Here is a 26,922-nt window from a genome sequence, read left to right on the forward strand (position 1 = left end):
CTTTTACTCAATGCACAAAGAGCACACAGATGATAAACCAATATCTCTTTTCTGAATCTCATTATCAATAAAAAGCCTTTTATTAAGGACCTTCAAAAGCACTAAAGATTTAATAAGAAAAATGAAACTAACCAATTTAACTTCCCCAGTCACAAGAGAAAGAAGAAAAGAAAAAAAATCGTAACAGTTTTTTTTAATAAAAACCACATTATCCTCCTTCCTTCAATTGGGAACATCGACCAAATTCGAGAGTATCAAATGATTAATAAAATGAAATTACAAATATCTAAAAAAAAAATACCAACAGAGTTATTTCAATCATCAACAATAATAGAAACAAGACTAATTCTTTCAACACCACACTAATAAAGTAATGATTTAGAAAAATATCATAAATCATTTAAAAATTAATTTGATCACCCCTCCTAGTAGTGCAGAAAGTGTTATCTAAAATAATATTATAATATTCATTGATGTTAGGCCAACTAGAAGAAGAATGATAATAAGGATATTTCAGATACCTAAATTTTAGAAATTTGGCATACATGATAATAGACCAAGACATAATACTGCAGGTAAAATCCCAAGCTAAACCAAGGGAGACAAACTTACTCAGAACTGCAAACAAATGTAAGATTAACCAAACTATCCTTATTAACATCCCTAGTCTAAAAGAAATTTCTAATCCACCTATTAACCTCTTTTAAAAGAATAAAAGATCATTTACAATATAAGCCATAATACTAGAAATAACAGAGTTAACTAGTGGGATCATTCTTATTATATTTAAACATTTTATCTTCCTAAGTGACTAATTTATTTTTAACCTTATCAACTAAAGGTTGAAAATAACAAAACTTAGGAGCATCAAAAAAATGGGAACACCATTAAAAAGAAATAAAGCTCCTATTACACCCAAAATATTTTTTATTTTATCATTGAAAGATGAGAGTTATCAGTAGTGAAGAAAAGACTTTTAGAAACATTCATGCATTGGTCAAAAGAGGAACTATATGTTTGTAAAACATATGTACGTTTGGTCAAAAAAAATTTGTTAGCCCTGCATAAAAAATATCATATGCATAAATAACAGTGAAGGAAAAAAAAACAACTTTAGGACTAGCCATAACAAGAATCTAATGCTTAAGAACAATTGAGATAAACTTTTGCTACCTCTTCAACCAAACAAAAGAGCAGAAGAGATAAAGTATCACCCTACCTAACACCCCAGCTACAAGAAACAAATTGTCATGATTTTTATAGAAAGAAAAGAAAATTTAAGAATGATATGAATTTATTTGATAAAGACAGGGTGAAATCCAACTGCTGAAGAACCTGCAACAAGAAACTCCAGCTAAGAGTATCAAAAGTTTTGAAAATATCAATTTTAATAGCAGCATTACCTTCCTTTACTTTTTTTTAACAAATTAATGACTTTAGAAGTAATAAAATATAATCTTCAATATTCAACCCTTTAAAGAAACCATTTTGGTTAGGAGACATGATCCTACTACAAACATTGACAAGTTTTCTAGTGAGGATTTCAGAAATCATTTTAAATATGAAATAGCAATAGCAATAGGCTTGAAATCTTTTATAGAATCAACCCTGAACCTTGGTAATAAGGGAAGCAATATTGAAATTCATCTTAGGAAGGATCCAACTTTGAATAAAAGATTCTTAACAACAGCACAACCATCAACATCAATAATATCCAAACAACCTTGAAGGAGATATTATGAGAAGGATTACCCTCTTTAAATTCCTCAGCAGAAAGGACGGCACTGAAGTCTCCAATTTTGGATAATGCAAACCAAATGACTCGCCTCCTAATATAATAAGTGGGTGCATATATACCAACTAAATTCAAGGATATATCTTGCAAGATAACATATATAGCAATACAATGGGTAACACGGTCATGTTTCAAGTAAGCATTATCAAAACACCAAAGCTTAGCGACTGACAGAATTAGCGAAAAAATATCACTCCAAATTAACCGAAAAATATAGTGTAAGCATAATATTTTACATTCTTTATAATTTGAAAATGTCAATGTTAATCTTTTATATTCCTCCCAGTTTTAATACTAGTCTTTCAAGTAAGCAGGTCTATCAATACGACAATCAGTATTATCCATGCTTTCATGAAACAAAATAAGTCATTATTCCCCAACTATATATTATATAACTCTAATATGTGTATATATGTGTGTAGAAAATCTATTGAACTCAACGACATCTTGTAGATTAATTATTTCTTTGAAAGACATATTCCATGCTCATTCACGATTCTATGAGATGAGTTAAGGCAACACCATTATTCAATTTATTCCTAACATGAGATCTGATGAAATGAATATTATAATAAGATCACCATTCTCGAATAACAAAGTCATTAGAGGCAAAATTAGATAGAAAGGAGTGAAACCAGTTAAGCAAAATTGTATTTACATGACAAGAACAAATCGCCAATTTACACCTAATAAGTGGTCTATAATGTAATTGTCGGACTAGGGGAGAAGTTTACAACCCCAAGTCAAAAATTTGATAAGCCGTCAATCCCAGACAGTGGATTTGCTGTTCATGGGTCACCACCGGATGATGGAGGAGGTCGGCGTACTACTGTCCGACCGCGAGCCCGCCCTCGGGGAGCACCTCTTCCACGACCTCTAGTAACATTAGGGGTAGAAACCAAACCAGCTTGTCTCATTTGAGCCCTTTCTCGTGCTCGCTCTGACAAATTTATGGTAGTTGAGGTACTACCAATAGGTGATGCCTGCTTTGTTGTCTCTTCTGTTTCGGAGGGGGCGGGGGCACTGGGGGTTCCTTGCCTTGGAACAGGTAAGTTCACCTTAGAGGAACTACTTTCTGTAACACTACTTGTCAAAGTAGCACCATCACTCACAACAGGTGTCGGGTCAGCTACCTGATCACTCTCAACTGATATTGGCTCATTAACATCAATTAACTTGTCAGAACCATCAGCAGCCTCCTCAACCAAGTCAATCTCATCATTCTTATCATCGCTTGAAAGCTCAGGAGAGTTAATCTCACCAGCCTCTAGAGCATCATCATCCCCTCGTGCTGGGGAACGTTCAGGGGTTGCAGCAGACTCAGATTGACCTTCCCGAGATTCTTGATTTTCGACAATATTAGACAAATCACTACCACCCTCAATATCTCCAGCATCTGGCAACAATTCTCCCTCTTCTCTCTCACCACTGGTTGCCAATGTTGAGTGCTGGTTGTCTGGGTCAGTGTGATCCCTCTGCATCTCATCAGGTTGATCCGGATTCTCTTCTAAAATTCCAGTTTTGTCCCCTTGTAATTCCTCTTGACTTGTACCATCTAAGTGTTGAGGGTCTTTGGATTCCTCGTCATTCCCAACAGCAATTTCACCATCTTCATTTTGGGCTTCACCTTCCTCATTTTGGCCTTGTGGCAACTCACTGCTATCAAATAATTCTTCACTTGCTGGTTGACTGCCAGTAAATTCCAGATTAGCAGCAGGTTGTTCTTCTGTACTCTCTTCTGGGGACTCCGACCCTTTTGACTTCTTCAACGCAGGTGCAACTACATCAGAGCTCTTCTCTCCAGATGCAACTGATTCTTCACGTAATTCAGAATTGGACGTAGGAGCAACACGTTTACGAGCCAATGGTTGAGATGATTGAGCAAAATTACTTGTTTCTGTGTCACTAGACGGCCCAGGCTTGCCCACTGGTCCTTCGGCATCAGACATTTCTGTGTCACCTTGTGGCTCATCAGGTCTTACGAGTCTAGGCCTGACCAATTTTCTACCTGTTCGACGAGTCTCAACACTAGCTTTGGGTAATGTTAATGCAAGTCTTTTCTCACTTTCTCCAGTGGCTTTAGGTGGTAAACTGCTAGCTCCAGGAACAGCCAGAGATGGGATGCTTTGGGATTGAACTTGGACAAGAGAACCTGCCATACATATAGTATATCCATTAATATAGCTACAGGTACAAGGTTAACTACAACCAACAAGAGTAATAACTGAAAACTGCATTCTTTCTAAAATAAAATCATTATTCAAAAAACTTGATCTGGCACATTATAAATGAAACAACCTGTAGCAGCTGTTGAACCATCTGTAATTGTAGCTGCATCTCCAAGATTACCGCGACCTCCAAGCTCACGAAATATTGAATGAGCTTCCTTTTCAAAACTTTCAACAGCAGATATGTAAGAAGCAGCAAAGTCGTCAACATTGGATCCAGATAGAAGTTGAACCACATTCAAACCCTAAAAAAAATATACAAAAAGAAGATTAAGTTCTGCTTAAAAACAATTGACTCAAATATAATAAAAGCAAGTAATGAGGGATCAGAGTATAGTCACAAAATTAACATAAAAACTTTACGAAGGCTAAATCATGTCTACGTGTTCAACATTAGTTAGATTTCACAATAAACCACTGTTTTAAAATATTACCTCGGGAAGATTGCCAATAACTATCTTAAGCTTTTCGACCTCATCAGATAACTTTTTCAGAGACTCCTTGTGCTTCTCAATTTGATTGACAAATTTTGTTTTCTCCTGAAAGTAAATAAATCATAAAAAGACTGACCAAAATACCAACATATTATGGTGGAAGAACTGGACAGTAAACTACAGAAAAATGAGATTTCTAACATTTACTCAACCAAAGTAATATCGGTACATTATCACCAACAGTGAGCCAGAAATATATATTTCTGTAAGTATGCAGGTCTGTGTGTGCATTGACAAATACAAAACCTCCTACTTTGATGGACTAGTACTTTAAACCAGAACTTAACAGAAACTTCGTCACTCCTTTCAGCTTTTATATCAAGTCTCTCAACTCACAATGATAACGTAACTAAAAGGAAATCCTCGAAGAGCATAGTAACAAGCAAAAAAACAAAAGCTGCATTCTTCAAATGCTATTTTAAAGAACATTGAAGGTGCTTAAACATGAATAACACTATATATATATATATATATATATGACAATTTAAGGTTTGAGACGAGTATAAAAAGGAAAAAAAAACACCATTGAATTAACCTCACTTTACAAGCTGGTTATGAAATTGAATTAGGTTTAAAAAATACTTTTTAAGATGATATCAAAGCAAGCCCTGCAGTACCATCCGATATCCAGCTGGTGTTGAACCACTCAAATATCTATGCTTCTATTACTATTAAACCACACATAAATCTATTCAGAGTCAAGATGTCAAGTCCTTTGACACGAGGGAGTGTGTTAAAGATCCCTCATATACTAGAAATATGACTAAATTATAAGTGCGTGTAAATCTCATCTTATAAATAAGTTTTGTAGGGTTATGTAAGACCTAAATCCACTTTTAAAAAAAGTGAATGCTAGTCAGACCTCTAGATGTTTCGTCCTTGGCACAAGGTGGTATGATCGAGATCTAACTTCATTTAAAGATATGGTTAACCATATTTTTAAATGAAGTGAGCGCAAATTTCACCTTACAAGGAAGTTTTGTACGGATGATTTGTAAGGATGAGTTTTTCCACATATTAATATGTACAGGAAAGTGAGGGTATAAATTTTTCACTAATTATATGAGCATATTAATATGTACAGGAAACTAAAGCAAACAAGTTACTGAAATGTACTAGACGCAAAAGACAATTGGAGGTGGTTGAGGGGAGGAACCTGCTCAACATTGTTGTAAGAGTCCTTTATGGCCTTTTCAGTCTTTAGTCGTCTTCCTCTCTCTAGGCGACTTTCTTCCTTCTCCTTCTTTAATTCATCTCTAAGTCTCTCCAGATGTTTCTCCAGAATCTAGCAATCAGAAATAACAAGTAAAATTAAGAGAAATTGGGTTGCTCAACACAAAAAGGTAAAATACAGCAATGAGGAAAAACAAAACTACTGTTCCAAATGAACCTGTATTCTTGTGTCCTTTTCTTCCTTCATCGCTTGTTCACCAGTTGTATCAGAAGTTGACCTTTTCCCTAATATACACCATGAAATTTTAAAACAAATTCCAACAGTAATAGCAGTTTAGAAACAAATATAAACACAGACAGCAAGGGAATAGAGATTGGAAAAATAATTTTATCACCTTGTTTAATTTCATCTAGTTGCCTAGAAAGTTGCTGGTTCTCTTTACCTATGTCTTCCTTTTCCCTTAACAAAATATCAATCCTCTTCTGGAAAAGGATGGCAAAAAAAAAGTAAAGTGAAAATATTAAAAATTGGAACATCCAAAGAGAACACTATCCACTTATTAAAATAAGAACTTTCCCCACCTTAAACTGAGCCAGCAGTTTCCTATGCTTCTCCGAATCAACTTTTAGGTTAGCCTGGTAAAATTATAACACAACAAATGTTAATAAAGAAAACAAATCTCCAAACATCAAATATAGAGAATATCCCACAGACCTCATTATGCAGAATGTCATTAATTCTCTTTTCTCTCTCTACAAGCTCCATTCGGCAGTTTGCAAGATCTTTCTCTAGACGTGAAATAGAATCCTGCTTCTCTGATAGACTTTTACTCATTTCCTCAATCCGAGCATCCCTATCTCTTAGTTTATCCTGATGAGATAAAATAAAAGATAATGATATCTCCCTTAAAATAGAGAAAACTACATATAAATCTAACAATAGCCTGTGTGTGTACCTAGACGTATAAACAAAAACTAGAAGTTTCTTGCTCACTTTAAAACTGCTCTATCTGGTATTTTGGAATTTTAAGTTCTCTTCCAATGTTGTCAAACTCAAGGCTCATAAGAGGTTTGGAAAGGGGATAAAAAATCGTAACTTGAGGATCATAACCCAATTGGTAAGAGTTACGAGTATATAAAATTTATATTCACAGACATGTGCATGCATTAAAATAATATAGATAATAAAAGTAACTCATAATAATAAGTATTAAGAAAGCTCATGTATAAGGAACACAAATATGTATGAAATAATCATTTGTGCTAGACAACTATAAGGTTGAATGATGCCTAATGGAGTCATGCTACAGTGATGGAAGTGAGATCTACTGCTAAGATTTCTTTATTGCTAAGGCAAGGGGGGTATAGGAGGAGATTTTTTTCGGTTGAGGTGTGAAGATTTCCAAATTCAATATCCAATATTCATTAAAGAATCTATATGAGATATTGAGTCCAAAAATTAAAGGAAACTTTCCAAATGTAAATATGCCAGAGATGTTATTGCTTTATCCAATTTGTAGAGAAATGATCTCATTTTCTCTATTTCATCTTTATTGAATTGAATCAATTCCCCTTTGTTTTCTTCATTAGTGTCAGCAGCTATGTGTTTCTGTCATCCCTTCCTTGTCGTGTCTCCTTTTTTCTCCCACTCCTTGTCATGGTCCAGGGGACCCAATCATTGCTACGTGGCTTACCATACAACTTCTAGAATTTTTCACAAGTGGCACAAGGCTTGTTGCAGTAGGTAGACCACACTCTTTCATCTTTGTTCTCAACGTTGGTTATTTCCACCTTTTTCTAGTTTACCATCTTGGTCGAGGCCTCACAGGCTATCATGGCTAAGTTTTCTACAAATGAAGTTTCTAGAATTAATCCCCTTCTACTTTCTTCGCTTCTGACAATAGCCACTACATTAAATCCTAGAACTTACTTTTCCAAGGATCTAAACTCTCACCTAATCAAAATTAGAGTTAAGCCCAACCAAAAAATCGTAAACTCTATCTTGCTCAATATATTGCATTGCTGAATGTGCTAAGCACTTGGCTTTTATAACCCTATAATGGTCTAACTCCATCCACACAATGATTTCAGTAGATTAGCATACTTTGCAACAGTCCTGTTTCCTTGTTTGGCTGCCTCAGTCTTCACGGTCACCTCATATTTGGGCAAGCATCTTTAGCTTTGGAGTATGCCTCCTATATACCATATCTTCATTGCAGAATTAAGAAACATGCAAATATCACTAATTTCTGAGACCATTGAGTTCCAAAGCCATGACATGATCATAGAGTCCTTTTCTTCGCATTTTGTAAATTTGGGATCTTCCTCATCAAGGGCATCATCACTCAAGTGGCTAGCTTTCCCTTCAATCTGTATGCAGTGTTAAGATTGTGAAGTTCTCCATGAGTTTTAGATTTATTATCCCCTATTTCAGTTATTGTGCCAACATCCACCATGTTGCATTGCAGCAAGACGAAGTGCAAGAATGAAAAGATAAATCACGTTAGGCTGCATCTAAAGAAATGATCGACAACAATGAAAGTTGTCATCTAGGGTTTTGGATTATTGACAGGAATGAAAGTTGACCTCTAGCATTTTTGGGATGCACAGTCAGAGGCTGCTCTCATACCATCTCAAATATTAGGCTACAATAGAATGATTTTATAGCTAAGTACTAAGAATACATCAGACATATGTACAGGAGTGGAAGACTAATTTGGCAAATACAATAACAGCACTTATAGAATCAGGTCCCTTTGATTCAGCACTTGTATAATTAGATCCCTGTGATTCAGGGATATAAACGCTAGATTCAGGGATATTTTCCCTTATACATTTCAATTATAATTTGATAAAAACAGAAGTAAAAAAAATGTGATTGCTGACAAAACAGATTTCATATCAGTTTTTAAATAGGCAGACCAAGCTTGACCCCCAGTTATCCAAAATTATTAAAAGCACCAACTTTAGATAACAGTATTCATATATAAGGAACACAAAACATGTATCAAATAATCAAGTGTCATACAACTGCAAGGTTGAAAGGTGCCTGAATACTCATTTAAATGAACAATTTATGCTAATAAAACAACCTGAAGTTCTCTAGCAAGTTTCTTCACTCGATCATAATCCTCAACATCAACATGTTTACTCCTTTCAAGCAACTGAAGAAAAAACGGAAAAAGAAATTAGAAAAAAACTGTAGAACAAGGACAGTAATACATAGTACTAATTTATTTTCAATGTTTCAAAAGGATATACCTCCAAAACCTTGTTATTGAGATTATCTTTTTCCAATTTTAGCGTTTCAATTTCCTTTTTACAGCCTTCAAGCTCAATTTCTCTTTCCCTAAGGACATTCTCAAGGTTATCTGTCTCGGTTCTAGCCTTTTGTGCTACTTCGCGCAATTTCTAAGAAACCGAAAGCAGCAAGTGTCAGTAAGAGGAAAACACTACACAGTACAACAGATATTACCAAAATACATTTCAACTAACATAAACTGCATTTTGCTATTACGACAATGGACAGAACTTTTTTTCCTAGCCTCTCAGAAAGCATAGAATTACGAACTTCATGAGTTGGAGTAACAAAATAAGACAATGTAATTGACGTAGCTGCATACCTGACACTCCTCAAAATTGTGTTTATTTTCTTCCCTTAGCTGCATGTTACTCTCACGAAGTAAGTTCATTTCTCTGACCTGCAAGAACAATTATTTGATTGATTGAACAATAACACCATTAGGAAACACTTAAGTTGAAACTATAAACATATTATGTCATCAAGAAACAAGCCAAAGATAATAGAAAAGTAGATTTTGATGATAGGATCCTCAACCTGAAGCTGCAGCGATTTGAACTCTTCTTCGGAAAACAAAAATGATTTTGATTTTGCACGCTCAGATTCTAGTGTTGCATGTGCAGACTCCGCTGCCTTCAAGGCACTCTCAAGCTACACAGAACCATGAGATGCCAGAAGATTATATCATTAATTACACAAAATATCAATAACAAAATCCCCAACCCCATCCCAAATCCTTACAAAACCAAGCACGATTATCACCAGTTCAAATTAGCAAGAAGTGTTTGGATGATAATTAATTGAGTTGCAGATATCAATAGAGATAATTATATGAAGATTGAAAGATAGAAGGTATTGCTGGTGTTAAACAATTGATGCAATTTTGAATAATATTAGGTAACAACCAATAATATGAATATAAGAATAGTGAAGTACTATTTTGATTACTTGATGAATAATTTGTGCTTCATCTTGTAATATGAAGTTAAGATGAGTATTTACTCAAATAACCCTGATGACCACACATCATGCAAGAAACATAAGAAATAAGAACATAATTTTACCTGTGACTGTAACCGCAGCTTCTCTTGTTTTAACAATGAAACTTCTGTTTCTGCCTGTAAAAGTTCAAAAACATTATTAAATACCAGGAAATGAACATACAAATGAAAATATTTAGCAAAGCACGGATATTTACTATTTCTTTTGATCGTCTGAGATAATTAATGACATTTTGAAGGCCACCGTCACCAAAGGCATCTGCAGTACTACTTCCAGATGAAATACCAGCAGCATTACGCTCCTTCTCAGCCCACCGAATATGAAAAGCCTCAAGTTGACTGTGTAATATTTTATTCTGAAAAATGTAAAAAGATTGTGTGGTGAGAATGATGACATTAGTATGTAAAATATAAGTAGAAAATCACTGTAAGCAAACACTATGTTATACAGAGTTCAGACTTCTACACAATAAAAATCCTCAATGCATTTCCCACCATGGAAAATAGAATAAAATTATGTACCTACTTCACCGAAACAAATGCAATTGAAAAGATTTATAAAAGTATAATTGGGTCAAGGGAAATCAAGAAATTGATAAGAAATCATACTTACATAAAAAAGGGTGGGGTGAATTAAAAAGAAGACAAAAAGGGAGAAACACTGTCCAATCCCAGAGAAACTGAAACAATATTTATACTAGTTGCTTATTAAGAATAACATAACAATATTAATAACCCATTTTCCAGATGAATCAAATTAGATACCAAAAGAATTAGACAGTAAGGAAACAATCATGCACCATCATTCAATACTTTAGTAACATAATAAAGCTATGCATATAAATTTGATATGTAAGCATCTAAAAATCACGATCAACAGTTTGCTGCAAATGGTTTCCTTTTGTACTGAAGCACAAAATAGTCCAGAAATATTCTCAATCACCTGTTCATTGATTTCATTGTATTTCTTTTCAGCATCATTCCTAGACTTCTCTAATTGTGCCTTGTCCTCTTCCCACCTAGCCTTCAGTTCATTCTGCCCAACATAGGAATTAATTTAAGAGTTGCCAGATTTATATTCATAATATGAAAAGCAACCATAAAAAATTATACAGAGACAAAATAATCGGTAAAAATCCCAAAGTATAACATAAAGAACTAGGGAAAACAGGTAAAATAGCAAGTACTCAACGTTGAAGGGGGAAGTAACATGGAGCAACTATGGCATCTTTCCAACACTCCCCTTCACACCTAGGCGAAAACAACTGCCAAACAATAGATGATCTAGGGGATAGGGTCTATTATCTTAGAATTTGTGCCGTGATCTAATTCAACAGAAAAATAGTGGGATGTGTGTGTGGTGAGGACTAACCTACCCAAGCATCCAAAGCTCTATTAAACCATATATCAAGTTGATGCAGAACTAAACTACCACCCTGAGAAAAGGAAGCTACAAAATATGCAAGCTACAAGTGACTGCAATTAATGCAACTTTCCAATAACATTGATTACAACTTATCATTTGAATCATTTTTCCATCAGTATGTAAAACTAGAAAAACTCAGGAAAGGATCATAGTGACACACCGTTCTCCATAAGATGTGCTTTAAATTTCATTGTCATGTTTGTTAAAATATGGACTTGTTATGTTTTCTGTGTATTTTCCCGTTGATACCAAGTTCTCAATTATGTTTAGATCTCTAACATCTCTTAGAATTTGGGCATAGGGTTTAATGCAATTGTACAAATCCAATTAGTCAAGTGTGGACTACCCAAGCTTAAGTTCTTGTTATAATTATAGAAATAAGGAATAACTCATACAATGAGGAATGTCTAAATTTTGTATGCAATATTAGGAATTTTTTTATTTATTCTTGTATCATACCTTTATTATCAGAGGATATCAAATCTCCTTTATTCATTGTATTGATTCTGTTTTCTTAATAGAGGATATCAAATCTCCTTTACATATTATACTTATTCTGTTTTCTCATTACAAATAAAGCATTTGTACTGTATCAGAAACACTAGTTTGAGCTCAGGATCTCTCTCTTTCCAATAGTTTAACTGTTTTATTCAAGTCATATCCCCAATCCACATGTAACTACAACCATCCTTGAGGCTACAACTAATGCAGTCCCCGAAGAGGCCACAACTAATACAAGCTAGGGGTGACTGCAATTATGTAGGCTTTTCCAACACTCTTCTTTGCTCTTGCAGCAACTAGCCTGAAGCATAGCAAATAAAACTATCCCCAATTTGATCTAGGAAGAGCTCTAATACAATCTTAGAATGAGTAACTCTAATGCAAAAGTGAGACTAGCCAAGCATTATAGTCTTTAGTCATTAATTCAAGGCTGCCATTATTCCAGACCATAGAGAGGCCACAACAAAGGTCGGCTAGGGGTAACCTCAATTAATGTAGATTTAACAATATCAGTTTAGTAATTATTTATTTAGTCGTTTTTGTCCCTGGTATGACTTTGACAATGTATCACAGCAACACCATTCTCCATGACCTGAGGTATATTTCATTGCCACAATCCTAATAATATGAAGTTCTGCTTTCAGTAATTATTCCCCTAATTACAAGATGGCCCCGTTGTGATGTATCCCGATTCCACCAGTTTAGATCTCCCTTTTTTGTCAGGACTGTTGATACTCAGTCTCTTTGCTGCACATATGCCTATCTTTGTCTAGATCTGTGCTGAAACCCCAATTTCTGACATTTTGTTGATTCCTCCAGCAATTTAGTCTTTGTTTCACTCTAAAACATCCACTGCCTCACACATTTTTTTATGTTCGCCATGTTAAACTTTACTATTTTTTGGTTATCAGTGATCAGTGTTGACCTATTTTCCCCTTTGAACTTCTCTTTCAAAATTTGTGACAGCTGCCTCATATCATGCGTCACTGTAGCAACTACCCTTGCTTTCCTGTGCCTCTCAAATTACCTGGTAGTTGTGCTCAATTAAATTGTTCTCACCCTTACATATGCATAAGGTTTTTTTATTAATATATAAGAAAAACGTTTATTTGTAATAAACTTAAAGCTTGGTAAGTTTAACTTAAAGGAGTGTTAGAATATATGAAAATATATTATCTTATCTTAGGGATTAATTTTCCTATTTCCTCTTTATCTTATCATGATTTGTTTCCCTAATTATCTAGGACTATTAGTACAGATAAGGGTTAGTACAACAGGTTACACACATATAGCAAATGAAACAATAAATTTTAATGTCTTAGTCAATATCAATTCAGTGTTTCGCTATCTTTTATCTCTTTCTCCACCAATATCTAAAACAAGATAATTTCAACGATAAGAAATACATAAGAACATCAAACCATTTGTTTCATACAGTTGCACCATAATACTAATTCCGTAGTGCTTCATTTTAGAACATGGTCACTCCTTATGAAATAACCAACTAATCTTCCATTTTTGGGTACATGTCTGCTACCTCAAATAACAATGAATAAACAACTCATGGGAAAAATCACTAAGATAAAAGATACTGAATCCTTTTAAGACTTCATGACAGTCAAAAAACAAAGCAGCAGCATAAACCAACAAAGTTATTATATGTTAATCTGATGACAATCCATAAATCAAACAAACAAAGGTTTCATAGGTCTACATACACCTTAGTAACGAAAACTATAAGCAGAAAGAAAAAATGAAACGTATTGTAGCTTAAGTATATTGTATCTTTTTTTTTCTGTTTTATGTTATCTTTCATGTGATGGCATATGATAGTTGGAACCTACTAGAGTGTCAGCCTAGAGGAGATGTCATTGTGATGCCTAACATGAGTTTTATAAAAGAAAAGTATATTATGGATTGAATATGAAGTATTGAAAAAGAAATATATGATAAAACTAAATTGTGGATTGAATAGGAAGAAGTTTACATTTTCAACTTTCTGAGTATTGGTTAGTTTCCGTAATTCAGATGCCTCCTCCTGCAGCAAGGATAGTGCTTCAGATGTTTTAGTCAACTCCTGAATCGTTTCAGACTGGAGAACAACCTGAAATATAAGAAACATCTATAGATTAAAACCAATGAAATGAAATAAAAATAGTGTTCTCTCCAACAGTTTCTAAAATTGTTTAGAATATATATACTCACATCCTCAAAGATTAACAATTCTAGCAAAAAAGAAAAACATTCAGAATAAGACTTGCACTTCCATAAGCACAATAAGCAGAGAGTTTATTTGAAAGAAGAAAATTTAGCTGAGAAAGAAAAGGTGATAGGAAGAGAAAAGGTCCAAGGATATGCTTAACAAAGACAAAACAATAAGATTTAATGCCAGATCAGAGAGGAAATCGACCAATCCCGAAAATGGAATGACAGAACGGCCACTACTTTAATTTTATTATAAATAAAATAAATTTTATATTCTTTCTTATTATTATTATATATTTCATTTCAACTAAAACAATTGGTGGTCAATGCACATTAAAGAAAACAACACTAAAAACCAACATCAACATAAATATTTTGCAGCTAGTTGAGTCTAAAATTGCAATATCAATGAAATTAAAATGGTGCAATCAAATTGCTCAAAAATCAGACAGACTGGCGAAATCATCAAGCAAACCAAGTAAACATTTTTAATGTACCTGTCTTTCATAATTAGTTTGAGCAGCCCGCCACTTCTGATGCTCCATGTCCAGGTTTTCCTTTAAACCCGATAGCTGAATTTCCAATGCTGAAATTTGAGAACTACACAGGAAAAAAGTAAGGAATGTGAAACCAAACTAACATTATATTAAACAATGCTGCATTATGATATAACTTACGATTTGGTTAAAATTTCTTCTTTAAGATTTGTGATTTCAGCCATAGCAGATGTAAGAGCCTCTTCCTTTCCCACAGTTTCAGAAGCAACTTCTTCATACTTCAAACTAGATTCATTTTCAATCTCTAACATCTTCTCTCTAAGTGAATTAAGTTCAGATTCTAGAACTTTCTTTGAATCTTCAGCCTATTTGTTATCAAGAAGACAAACAATATACAGTAAGTACAATATCTAATTGACTGGAAAAAATATGTCAAGATTTAATATGCATAATTACCTCTGTTTTAAACTTCTCATGTGCCATTTCTATCTGTTTCAATGCATCTTCATTCACCTCCGCAATGCTCTTATACTTCAGGTATAGTATAAACACAGGTCTTAGTTTAATTACAAATTAAATATAATTTGTTCAGAAAATAATAATAACCTGAAGCATGTGAACTTTGTTGGCATGTGCTTCCTCTTTAAACTTTTCTATTTCCTCCTTTGCCTTTTCCAATTCAGTAACAACCTAGATTAAGTACGGGGTAGATTTGTCAAGCACAATCACAAGAACAGTTAGAAAAAAATATAATTATTGCAGAATAAATGAAACAAAAAACAAAGTAGATTTTCTTGCACAACTTGTTGAGGCTGTTAGTTGTAGCTAAGAACATTGTTTAGGTTCTTTCTCTCGTAAATAGTGATCACCATTGCACAGTCCCCACACAAGGTCTTGCTTTACCCATACTGTGATTACTGAACTGAATACTATGCACTATACACTATTCAATAATCTTAATCATATTTTTCATAACATATTGCGCAAGAAATGCCTACAAATATGGTGAAATTGATGTATATTAAACTGTGCCCACCTCATCACTTGACAAAGTGGAAGGTCCACTCTCTCCACCCATTGAGACAAGCTACATCAAATAATACAATAAGTTAGAATTAAAAGATTAATATTGTGATTGCACGACTTTTGAATGACAAACAATTTAAAATCCCAGAGGTTATATGATACATCATGAATCCATAAGTAATTAACAAGATTCTTGGCCAAGAAGAGTGGCATGCATATACTTTTGCTACAGTGTAAACTTTCCTCTAATTTTGCTCCTGCACCTCCCATATTCTTAGTCATTCATCATTTCTATCACATCTAAGAAATTTCTTCTTTCAAGAAGAAAAAGCCCTTAAAAACTTACAGTGCCGAAAAAAAAATTTAATTTGGAAGTTAGAAACGATCTTCATTGAAAAATTCTATAAACTAAACCATAAGGAGGGTAAACCATAAAACAAACCATCAGCAACACAATTCATAAATTAATAAAACAAATCAAAGAAACAAACCTTGTCATCTGTGGAACCCAGTTTTCTTTGCAGACTGGAGAGTTTTGCCTGTGCATAAAACTTGAAGTTAATCTCTACAATTTGTGAAGACTTTAAGAATAAAGTGTATAAAAGAGAGCAGAGAAAAACTCATACCTCAGCAACAGCAGCCCTCGATTCAGCAGATGCAACTGCACGCAATGCATTAGCTAACTCTTTGTTCATATCCTCAACCTGTCTCAGAGAATTTTTTATGGTCTGGTCCCGATCTAGTGTGAATCTCCGCACACTTTCTCGCTCTTCATTTAGCTCTTGCTTGGCTTCAGCCCATTCCTTCTGAAGTGTGAACATTTTGAAAAATCACCAAACATGCATTTTTTAAGGTTATAATTAACCAATTAATATGAAGGAAACAAGAGAACAAACCTCCAATTTCCTTATATATTCTTCTTGCTTAACCCTCTCTGCAGCCCTTGCTTCCTATGTTTTACAAATAGAAAAGATCATATTGATAGAAAGTTTATAGAAACATGAAAGTAACACTTGTCGATGATTATAACCTACCTCTCGAACTTCCTCGGTACTTTGTATGGTACCCAAACTAGCCTGCAAAAGCAAGTGTAAGAATATGCAGATTTAAGAAATATAAGAAATAAAAACTATGCATACCTGCAGACGCTGCACTCTTTCAGACAAGCTGCGAACCTCATCAGAAGCTCTTTTTTCAGCATTTGATATTATTTCCTTTTCTTGTTTTAAAACTGACATCTAAAATGATGTTATAGAATGTATCCACGAAACAAAGGTAAATCTCAGTTCAAAAGTTCATAAATTTTAAAATAGCCCAATATTTAGTCTGAATAAGATATTGACCTCCATAGTAAGTTTCCTGGCAAGCTCCTCAGCAGCAATCAATGACTCAGAGCTTTCACGCAACTTTCGTTGGTAGTCAACAACCAGCTGAGAAAACTCTATGTTTCTTTCTAAAATGGCTTTTGCTTCAGCTTTCTAAAGTGTCATTCAAAAATCCATTAATAAGTAACAACACATACATTCAAGAACAATATGCTTAACATTATGGACAAGTACATGCCTGATGCTCAAATTCTTTCATAAAGCTATCAAGTCTTTCTCTAGAAAAATTCGCTTCAAGTGCCATCTTTTCACGTTCTGATTGTAATAAAATAATCTTACTCCTGAAAGACACAATTTCAGATTTTGAAACCATACATACGATATAAAGAAAACACATAGGAATCTGTATGCAAAACATGTACTTATCTATATACTGTTTCTCTAATCAGCATTAAGATTACTTGGTTATAATTGCTTTAAAATAAAACTAAAAAATTAAAAAGGCAACTATAGTTGTGACTAAGCAAAAACGTTAATTGTTACAAAAATTGAGAATAAATATCCTGAAATTAGAAAAATCATTATTGCATAAATTTAAACTTTTGAGAGAGTTCCGAGAACTAAATTTAAATAGGACCCTTTCTAGACCCTGTATACCATGCTGCATTTTAGTGGTCTACAAACCCTTTACTGCTATAGTCAGTAGCATATAATTAGGTAGACCATTCTAATCTTCTCATTTCAGCCAATTAGACATACTAAATTAATACAAAGGCAGATTAGAAAAGGCAGAGTAGTACTATTTAACCAGAAATCCAGAACCACTGAAAGCAATCATGTTTTTCAAAAAAAAAATTATGATTTTCTATGCCATATTTTCTGGAAATAATGCTATAGCAAATTTGCAACCTTACCTTGACTTTGCTAAATCATCCTCAAGGCATCTCACACGCTCAGCAGATTTTTCCAAGGACTTCTTTGCAGCCTCCTGTGATAATGCAAACACCCCAAAATACAAGTGTTAATTTTAGAACTTTTCATGACAATTCACCAAATAACTAATGCGTATTGAAGAATTAGTTATTTACATGATGTCAGAGCAGATAAAAAATAATGGGCCACAACTCAACAATATCAAGTAGATCCTTAAGAGGATGTATGAGATTAGAGCTAATCACCTGAGAACTTTCAATTGAAGTCTTGAGGGTGTTTCTTCCAACTTCTGCAAAAGCTGAAAAATCACAATCAATAAAATACAAGAGGCCACCACTATATAGGCAGACATGTACCTGACAATAATCAAACAACGACCAAAAGCAAAGCTAGAATAGCTTATAAAGATACAAAAGTTTCATTAAGAAATCCTTATTTTAAGGCTTTTTTACAATTAAACAAAAATACTTACACAAGTACAACCACTGAACAACAATACCCTTGTCCCATTGGGTAAGTTCCTACATGAACTACACAACCCACTTAGCATTAGACTCAGTTAAAAAAAATTCTAACCCCATCAGCAGTCCATAGTAAATAGTGCACATTCGAAAATGGGGTAACACCCCCTGCACCAAAAGGTTGTGTTGAGTCACACCTTGGGTTGCAGCCATTCGTGACAAAATCTCAACAGAATTGTGGGATCCAGACAAGGAGAATTTGATGGTGTCCAAGGAAAATCTATACAGATACAAGATTGGGTTGTGGGTTATTTTTAGGTTGGGTTTGGGAATTTTTGGACAGATTGGGGATTTTTGGGCAGATTGGAGATTTTTGGCAGATTGATTTTTTTTTTGGCATATTGATTAGTTTTTATTAGATTTTTGGCAAATTGTAATATTTTTTTTGTTAAATTTTTTACATGAAGTAGACTCTTACGAGTTTACAAGTCGGGTTTACGAGCCTCCCACGAGTCTAATAACCTTGGTTGTAATATCCCTTTACTATATATAAATGCCCATGTATCCTTTCACTAAAACATTATTACTACATCAGGTAGGAGATCTTCAGGACCGGACAACTTTTACAAGACATCTTTTTCTCTTGTTCTGTTGTATGTGTATTCCCTTCATTTCATGGACCTTCATAAGTATTCAATACCTATGGTGAATTTAAGCTAGTATCCTCTATATAACATGATCTGCCAATATTTTTTCTGCTTAAGAATTCTATCTATCCTCTGATCTTGTATCTACTAATATCCTCAAATACTTTTTTTTTAATTATTTAAATAAAAATACTTACAGAAAGTGTCCATACCATATCCATGATAGAGTGATCACAAGGTAGTTTTTCTTTTTTTTTATTTGTATTCTTTTATACCCTACAAATCTAAATTCCGGATGTATGTTTTCTCATGCCTTACAAGGAAAAGGAATTCATTGAACTGTTTTATGATTGCATAAGGTAGAGCGGCACTACGCTCCTTTCTCAAACTCTTATACTAATTAAACACATGTTTAACGTCTAAGGAACCTCAAGTGGGATGACCAAGCAATTTGTCACTATTTCTTAATTTACAACATACTTTTACCAAGATTTTCTATGCTGCCCAAATCTAACTTCTACCAGAGACAAGATAAAAAATAACCAACACTCAAAGCCTTGCCGATCCTTTTCTTCTACCAACTTTCCTTAAAACACATCAAACACAAAACCCTAGGTACATTCACAGACTAAAAACACAAGCAATTGACCACTTAAGCTTTCTGCTAACCCTGCAAAGGCAGCTGCATTTTCCCATTGAACACCTGTATTGTTTGCTTCATTCTATTCATAATAAAACCCTAGTCCTTACCCATTAAAATTTGTAACATTTTGTTCCACATCACAATGCCTTCACCCGAGAATGGAAGTACGAAAAAATTTCTAGTTCAGCTTGATTATCTTAGTAAATTCATTTATATGTGGTTTTTGTATTTTACTCATGCGTTAGTAGTTAGTATCTTACGATTCACGATACGTATCGTACGAAACGATACGGTTTCACCCTCCCACGATACGAATCGTGTGAAGAATCTTTTTCGTCCCTGAATCTTAGTTGTATCATGCGATTCGCACAAAGAATCGCTGAATCGTGAAACAAAACGATTCAGTATTGTGTGAATCAGTGTGGATTTTAAAAAATGAGTAAGTAAAAAAAGATAGACATAATTTGTTTAATAACATGTATGCACCATAGAGGTTGTTTTGGTGAAATTGTGTGGTATATATATACATATATATAATTTATTGTATCTTGCATGTCTACATATCTTATATATTTAAGTATATATTAAATTTTTTAATGTTTATGAATCTTACGATTCACGATACGAAACGATTTACAATTCATAATATCAGCTCTCCGATGCACTACTTGTATCTCGATTCTACTACCATACGTTAATATACTCTAACAAGTTAACACCTTCCCATAAGTTAAGCAATTCTTATACTCCCCCCAAGTTGTAGCATATACCGAGTATGTACCAAGCTTGGAACCAATAAATTGAATTGGACGTCCTCCCAAAGACTTGTCAAAATATTTGCCAGTTGATCATTAGAGTTGACATATTTCATACAAATTTACTTGGACAACAACTTCTCCCAAACAAAATAACAGTCAATCTCTACATGTTTGGTTCTCTCATGAAATACAAGATTGGAAGAGATGTGAATAGTTGTTTGGTTGTCATGGTACATGCACATTTGTTTTATCCACAAAAGTGAGCAATGCAATTGCTTTATACTTAGCTTCGACACTAGATCGAGCAATCACATTGTTTTTCTTGCATTTCAAAGAAATAAAATTCTCCAATGAAGACACAAATTTACATTGTCGATCATCATTCTATAAGACATCCTACCCAATTAGCATCACAATACCAAATTATTTAATTATTTCCATTATCATCATAGAGCAATACTTGTCCTAAAGCCTCTTGAAGTATCTAAGAATGTGAATGACAGCAGTCCAATGATAAAGACAAGGAACCTCCATAAATTAAGTAACCACTCCAACAACAAAAGATAAGTCAAGTCTAGTAATAGTAAGATAAATAAGTTTCCCATCAAGTTTTTATATCTTTTTGGGTCTAAGAATGACTTACTCATGTAGTGTCAATTGAATATCCATAGGTCAACAACCAACCATAAATGTTTCTTTTAGATTATCTAAGGCATATTTTCTCTCAAAAGACAACAATAACTTTTTTTACTGCGCTATTTCAACCTAGAAAATATTTATGACATCCAAGATCTTTAATTCGAAAATGATTGCACAAATGCTTCTTCAATTCAAAAAATTTAGCAATACCATTCCTTGTAATGATTATATCATCAACATACATAATTAAGTAAACACATTTCTCTAAAGAGGTATGACGATAAAAGGTTGCATGATTTGCTTTACTACATTTCAACCACTAGTCCATACAATGTGGCTGAATTTTCCAAACCAAGCATGTGGAGATTGTTTAAGACAACGGGTAGATGGATACATTTTACAAGAGTCTACATTTCAACAACCATGAGTTGTAGCCATCCAAGATAATCAAGGGTTTCTCAGACATTTTTAGGAATAGTAATAGATGAAACAAATTGGACAAAGAAGATAAAAGGAGACAACTTATGATAAGTACAAAAATTGTAAATAGGATGAGGATTTTGTGTAGAGTGAGTACCTTTCGAAAATGATATGAGCCAACCGAGATCATCATTATCGAGATATGGTATGGGTCGATAATGGTAAAGGAATAGAAGAAAGGATCAATTACTATAAAGGAAAAGAAGAAAAGGACTCATTAATGGATTAGTCTTTTAAGTTCTTAAGTGATTAGAGGAGGTGAAGGCTCAAGTAGAGTTGGAGGAGTTAAGGGACTTCAAAGAAGTGGTTTGATTTGAAGTGGAATGAGTAGAGGATGATAGTGATCCAACAAATGGATCCGGCAAGACTTGTACAAAACTGAAATTGTGATTAAAGAAGGAAAGAAAAAGGTCTCCTAAAGAAGGAGACACTAGGAGACATGTAGAGTACTTTTTGGAGAATAACATCAATACCTTTCAAGGAAATCAGAATATTCATCAATAAATGTAACAAAATACTTAAACCCAAAAGATGTGACTCGATTAACTCTACCCGAATGTCAAAATGAATTATAAAAAAGATAGTTACATTTTGTTACAAATCTTTTTGTAAAGAAAGATCTAACATGTTTCCATAGTTGACATGACTCACTCTATGAATTATAAAAAAGATAGTTACATTTTGTTACAAATCTTTTTGTAAAGAAAGATCTAACATGTTTCCATAGTTGACATGACTCACTCTAGGACTTGATGTTAGTCACAAGCACTAAGTATCATTTGCAAAAAATAATTTTAATCTTCTTCCAAAAGGAGTTACCATTTTTAAATGCTCTATGAATTCCCCAAAATATTGAGCTCCATAGATTACAACAAGGCACAAAGCTGAAAATCCATCTCCCATTGTTCAAGTGAGCATGGAAGCTTTGGCCAAGAAACCAAAACTCAATTAACGCAGACCAAGATAAGTAATTTTAGTCATTAAGCTTCTCTTAAGTAATCATGGGACCCAAAATAAGAGTGGAAAGGTTTAGAAGCAGTCATTTAGACCTGGAAAAAAAAAAAGCAAACAAGGGTAGAAAAGGAAACCCGCAAGGTGTTAAAGGACAATTGTACTCAAACCAATTGTGCAATAAGGAAAAGAGGGTTGGAACATGGACAAGAAGAGGTCAATGACAGCAACAAAGGTGGTGCAAAGTCGTTCTGATGGCCAAAAGGCAGCACATTGACAGTACATGTCTAGGTGTGTTGACTTCAAAAGTTCCATATGGTGGCAGGTAGAGAGCAGTCAGACTCTAAGAACTCTTGGGTTCTTCGTCGCCTAGAAGACATTGTAGATCTAATGCTTTCCAGAGAAAACTATGATGGGAAAGGATGATTGTATTGATGATTAGGTTCAGCATTGTTTGACGAGATGAATGCAACCAAGTGTTCGTTAAGACTTAAAGACAACAATGACTGACAACCAGTTATAGTGGACAGTAGTGGATGACAGTGAATGTAGGTGAACGCACCCAAAAATGACAAACAACATGATCGCCCCACTTTGACACTAACTTAAGAATGGAAATAAGAAAACATGAGAGCTTAGTTATCTCTTAACATATCCATTCATTTATATGGGTTCTTAAAACCGTAAAATACAAAAGATCTTATGATCTAAACATTCATGTCAAATAGGTAAGATAGAAGATGAGTTAATGTATTCTAACAAGGTAGCCCCTTCACACAAGTTATGCTAAATCGATACCTTCAAAAAACAAACAAGTTACACTCCAAGATAGGTCAACCAAGGACCCATGTGCAAAACCTTAGACAATAGAATACTAATTGATATTTAAGACGGTTAATGTGCATGCATACGACAACTTTAGCAAAGACTAGTGGATCACAAGAGCAACCAATATTAATTAAGTACAATTAGGGAAGAGTGGAATATATCAAAAAGGATCACCCTTTCAAAATAGCAAAGCAAACAAAATGCATTTTTTATTAAGTTTGGTTTTCATTAAGATATTATGCTTGTTCAAACATTGAGGACTATGAAAAAGCCTCAACCGCTGAAATCTGTAAACAGATCAGGTAAAATAATTCTATCTTTTCCCAGCACTTTTATGCCCAGTTCAGCTTTGATTTGTAGCTTATGATGATACACCTAAATACATAGATGTGGCCTGTCTCAACCTCATAAAGCAGCTGTTTTCATTCAAAACTGATTGCACAAAAAGGGGAAACATTAAAAGGAAATGCCAACAAATAAATATTTATGAAACCTGCACGTGTTTCTGAAGAATGGCTTTGAGATAAATGAAGATTATGCTCCTCCTCATACAACCTTTTGTACATGGAGACCTACAAGAAGTAGACATCACAGGTATAAACTTAAGAGGCCTGAATAGTGTAGTAACAAGGTATTAACTGTTAGAAATTTTCAACACATAAAATTAAACAAAGAATACAACTTCTCATAAGAACAAAAATCAAGGTAAAAAGTATGACAATTATCGAAGAGCTGGAACATTACAAGTGAGCAATCTGACCAACAGTTATAACTTCAGCCATTACAGTTAGCATTCTATTTATAGTGGTTTAATCCCACTGGGAACTATAAGGCTACTTCCTCATATCTAAAACAAAACATTCCATCCCCATCCCCTCCTCCCCAGGTCACAGATTATGAACTATAAAAGTAAACATAATATAGCCTTACAGATGCATGAAGCGCCTCAATCATTTGCCCTTGCTCCTCTGCTCTCTGCAGAACAGCTGCAACTTTAGAAGCAGCTTCTTCAGTATGTTTTTTGAGTTCCATTTCAAGCTTCTCCTACAAGAACAACCAAATATTGTGGTTGAGGGCCTTTGCAGGAACAGTATAAGGATAGCAAAAGATTTATTTTTCAACTAACCTTGAATTCCACCTCCTGATTTTCAATCTGGCCAGAAAGACTACGTACAAGGCTTCTAAGTTGGACATTCTGCTCAACTAGTCCATTAATGTCCTTAAAAGTCAACTGCATCCCAAATTTCAGTTGAACAAGTGTAACAATGAAACAGACAAGTTCAAGAAGAGACATTAAATCCAAAGGCAGCTTACGAGGTGCTCTGATATGACATGCTCAGCTTCAGTCTCTGTACTTGTCCTTGAAGCAATATTTGAAGAATCATCCACATTATCATACCCCATTGAGCCACAACGAAGTTGAATGTCTCGACATTCCTTTAAAAGTACTGTCACCTGCAAAGAATCAATTATCAAATTATAATCTATAATGCAAGGAACCATGATCAAGGCCATGAAAAAACAATCATGACTTGATGATTATAATGAAGTAAGACAAAATAGGTCCAAATGAGATGTTTTTGCAAAAACTATTGCTTCTTAACAACCTAAAAGGTGTGAGCTTCAAAGCCCAAAAATATCACTTGCTTGAGGCATTTTAGAGTTATAAACAGCACAGCATACTTCTGTTAACACAAGATGTTAAGCTTTGTTGTTTCTGTTATATAATTTATGTTATTGCGATATACCTGTTAGTTGCAGTCAGAGTTAGTTTGTAACATAACAGCTTAGCCTGTAATCAGTTCGATAAATACCACTCATTTTCCCTCAATTTCTAATAAAGATTAAACTATTTGCATTGCACAATAACAATACAAACTAATCTCAACAAATAACTTGACGAAATACATATTTCATATTACAATCATACATATAAATCAAACACAATGACAGCACAATTGCACCGCAGTGAAGCAAAGTAGCACCCTGCTGCTCCTCCAAGAGTAGTTGTACCACACCCAGCAATCATGGCAGAAACCTCACAATTTGCAGCAAAAATCACAGCAAATAGTGGCCTATACAGGTGCTACGTTGAGTATACACCAAAAGACAATTTTGCCCCTGAAACCAGGTTGCAATTGGAGGCAAATTTGTAAAAGCCCATTTCAAATAAATCTGATGCATTTTGAGTTCATTCTAACTTAATTCTTGTCTCGCACCTCTGCATTCCCCCTGTAGCACCTTTAACTTCCTATGTTCTGCAACTTCTCCACACCTCTTCTATTATATTTTAATCTGCTTCAGCCTTCTTCCAGTGAGTTTTCTAACATTCAGAGGTTGGCTCTTCATTTACAGAACTAACCCATAACTTTAATTCAAGTTCAAAAGTGCATCTCTGCTTATTCCTTGTTTGTCTCAGAAATATAATGATTTTAGCAACTTCTTTTATTTTTTAACGTATATATGTTATGTAATAAAAACCTACTCAATGTTCAAATAGCAATCATCCACTATCTGCTATCCCACTTTAGAATTTTTGTGCGTGGCCACTGCATGTAGCTATCTGCTATTGACTACTATGATTCCCATTACAATGTTACATTAATAAATATAGTATGCAGCTAGAAAAAAGAAATGTGTTCTTTGTTACCTGTTTCCGAAGGTCGTCAGTTTCTTTCAGGACAAGATTATAATCACGTTCATGCCTTTTTAGATCAGCCTGCACGAGATACACCTAAGCAAATCCACATGTAAAAAAAATATATAGATAGATAAAACTGTATGTTATGTTTTAAAACCTTCAGTTCCTGAATGGTTTTCTCATAGTTGGAATTTTCATTCAGGGAGTTTTGCAACTTTTGGCTCATCGAGGAGTATGCATCAGCCATCTTTTCATGTTCCTCTGAAATCACACCATTATATCTATTTCAGTGAAAAACTACAGCATCAATGATAAACAGATATAAACAATGACATGCTAGCATATGCATAGCTCTTCCCCCACAGTGAAATCAGGCACAAATGATTCCTGCTAGATAAATTACCATTATGAAACATGAAAATTCACCAGCCAGTTAAAATTCAAAATGAATAATCAAATCCTTGTGTACTAAACCCTAAAATTCAAAATGAATAATCAAATCCTTGGGTAGTTTCCCACGCAGTGTACAATGAAATCTTTATGAGCAAACAAGACCACCACCACCATCAAAATGATAATAAAAAGGAGGAAGCACAAAAAGTAGAAACCACTGAATTTTATTGGTACATTCATAATTTCATATTAGACATCTAATCAGAGAAAGAATGCAGTAAAATTGAGATGCAGGTCTACATTTTTCTGTTTTCTAGTTTAACTTTTTCTATCGATCAACAAGGAGAGCAATGTAGGATTGGGATTTTACACATTTAATCCAACAGAAAAACATACCTCTTTCATCAATAATTGCTTCTGCTTTCTCCTCTAACTCATAGAGAACCTGAAAAGGTTAATAAAATAGCTTTGCATCATATTTAACATAAAAAGACACAGAAAACAAGGAAGAGTATTGAAAATATTGCAGTTAGTGATTTTGCAATAGTATAAACAAATGCCTTGAAAATCTTCTTA

At 34.1% G+C, this 26,922-nt stretch overlaps 1 protein-coding gene across 3 annotated transcripts in view; it reads right to left on the reverse strand.

The window, feature by feature from the left end:
* Nucleotides 1–2,327: 2,327 nt before the first annotated feature.
* LOC137834956 (nuclear-pore anchor) overlaps nucleotides 2,328–26,922 on the reverse strand; it is a 30,875-nt gene continuing 6,280 nt past the window's right edge. The window contains exons 12-48 of one of the 3 annotated variants that reach the window (XM_068643225.1): nucleotides 26,743–26,791; nucleotides 26,111–26,214; nucleotides 25,963–26,031; nucleotides 24,627–24,767; nucleotides 24,439–24,543; nucleotides 24,243–24,356; nucleotides 23,806–23,884; nucleotides 18,151–18,203; nucleotides 17,887–17,960; nucleotides 17,211–17,313; nucleotides 16,991–17,125; nucleotides 16,787–16,885; nucleotides 16,682–16,723; nucleotides 16,544–16,597; nucleotides 16,274–16,453; nucleotides 16,139–16,186; nucleotides 15,658–15,708; nucleotides 15,228–15,311; nucleotides 15,078–15,152; nucleotides 14,802–14,986; nucleotides 14,622–14,724; nucleotides 13,907–14,023; nucleotides 10,936–11,028; nucleotides 10,190–10,348; nucleotides 10,056–10,109; nucleotides 9,529–9,642; nucleotides 9,314–9,391; nucleotides 8,952–9,101; nucleotides 8,783–8,854; nucleotides 6,406–6,561; nucleotides 6,273–6,326; nucleotides 6,086–6,170; nucleotides 5,908–5,975; nucleotides 5,674–5,802; nucleotides 4,458–4,562; nucleotides 4,094–4,268; nucleotides 2,328–3,947 (exon numbers count right to left, since the gene is read on the reverse strand). In XM_068643225.1, coding sequence (XP_068499326.1) covers nucleotides 2,584–3,947; nucleotides 4,094–4,268; nucleotides 4,458–4,562; nucleotides 5,674–5,802; nucleotides 5,908–5,975; nucleotides 6,086–6,170; nucleotides 6,273–6,326; nucleotides 6,406–6,561; nucleotides 8,783–8,854; nucleotides 8,952–9,101; nucleotides 9,314–9,391; nucleotides 9,529–9,642; nucleotides 10,056–10,109; nucleotides 10,190–10,348; nucleotides 10,936–11,028; nucleotides 13,907–14,023; nucleotides 14,622–14,724; nucleotides 14,802–14,986; nucleotides 15,078–15,152; nucleotides 15,228–15,311; nucleotides 15,658–15,708; nucleotides 16,139–16,186; nucleotides 16,274–16,453; nucleotides 16,544–16,597; nucleotides 16,682–16,723; nucleotides 16,787–16,885; nucleotides 16,991–17,125; nucleotides 17,211–17,313; nucleotides 17,887–17,960; nucleotides 18,151–18,203; nucleotides 23,806–23,884; nucleotides 24,243–24,356; nucleotides 24,439–24,543; nucleotides 24,627–24,767; nucleotides 25,963–26,031; nucleotides 26,111–26,214; nucleotides 26,743–26,791 — 4,920 coding nt within the window. In that variant the 3' untranslated portion in view covers nucleotides 2,328–2,583. Of the gene's footprint in view, nucleotides 3,948–4,093; nucleotides 4,269–4,457; nucleotides 4,563–5,673; nucleotides 5,803–5,907; nucleotides 5,976–6,085; nucleotides 6,174–6,272; nucleotides 6,327–6,405; nucleotides 6,562–8,782; nucleotides 8,855–8,951; nucleotides 9,102–9,313; nucleotides 9,392–9,528; nucleotides 9,643–10,055; nucleotides 10,110–10,189; nucleotides 10,349–10,935; nucleotides 11,029–13,906; nucleotides 14,024–14,621; nucleotides 14,725–14,801; nucleotides 14,987–15,077; nucleotides 15,153–15,227; nucleotides 15,312–15,657; nucleotides 15,709–16,138; nucleotides 16,187–16,273; nucleotides 16,454–16,543; nucleotides 16,598–16,681; nucleotides 16,724–16,786; nucleotides 16,886–16,990; nucleotides 17,126–17,210; nucleotides 17,314–17,886; nucleotides 17,961–18,150; nucleotides 18,204–23,805; nucleotides 23,885–24,242; nucleotides 24,357–24,438; nucleotides 24,544–24,626; nucleotides 24,768–25,962; nucleotides 26,032–26,110; nucleotides 26,215–26,742; nucleotides 26,792–26,922 lie in introns of all 3 variants that reach the window. The other 2 variants (XM_068643224.1, XM_068643226.1) reach the window with 2 other exon arrangements.

Source organism: Phaseolus vulgaris, chromosome 5 (genome assembly GCF_000499845.2).
Source record: "Phaseolus vulgaris cultivar G19833 chromosome 5, P. vulgaris v2.0, whole genome shotgun sequence".
In the NCBI taxonomy this organism is placed as follows: Eukaryota; Viridiplantae; Streptophyta; class Magnoliopsida; order Fabales; family Fabaceae; genus Phaseolus; species Phaseolus vulgaris.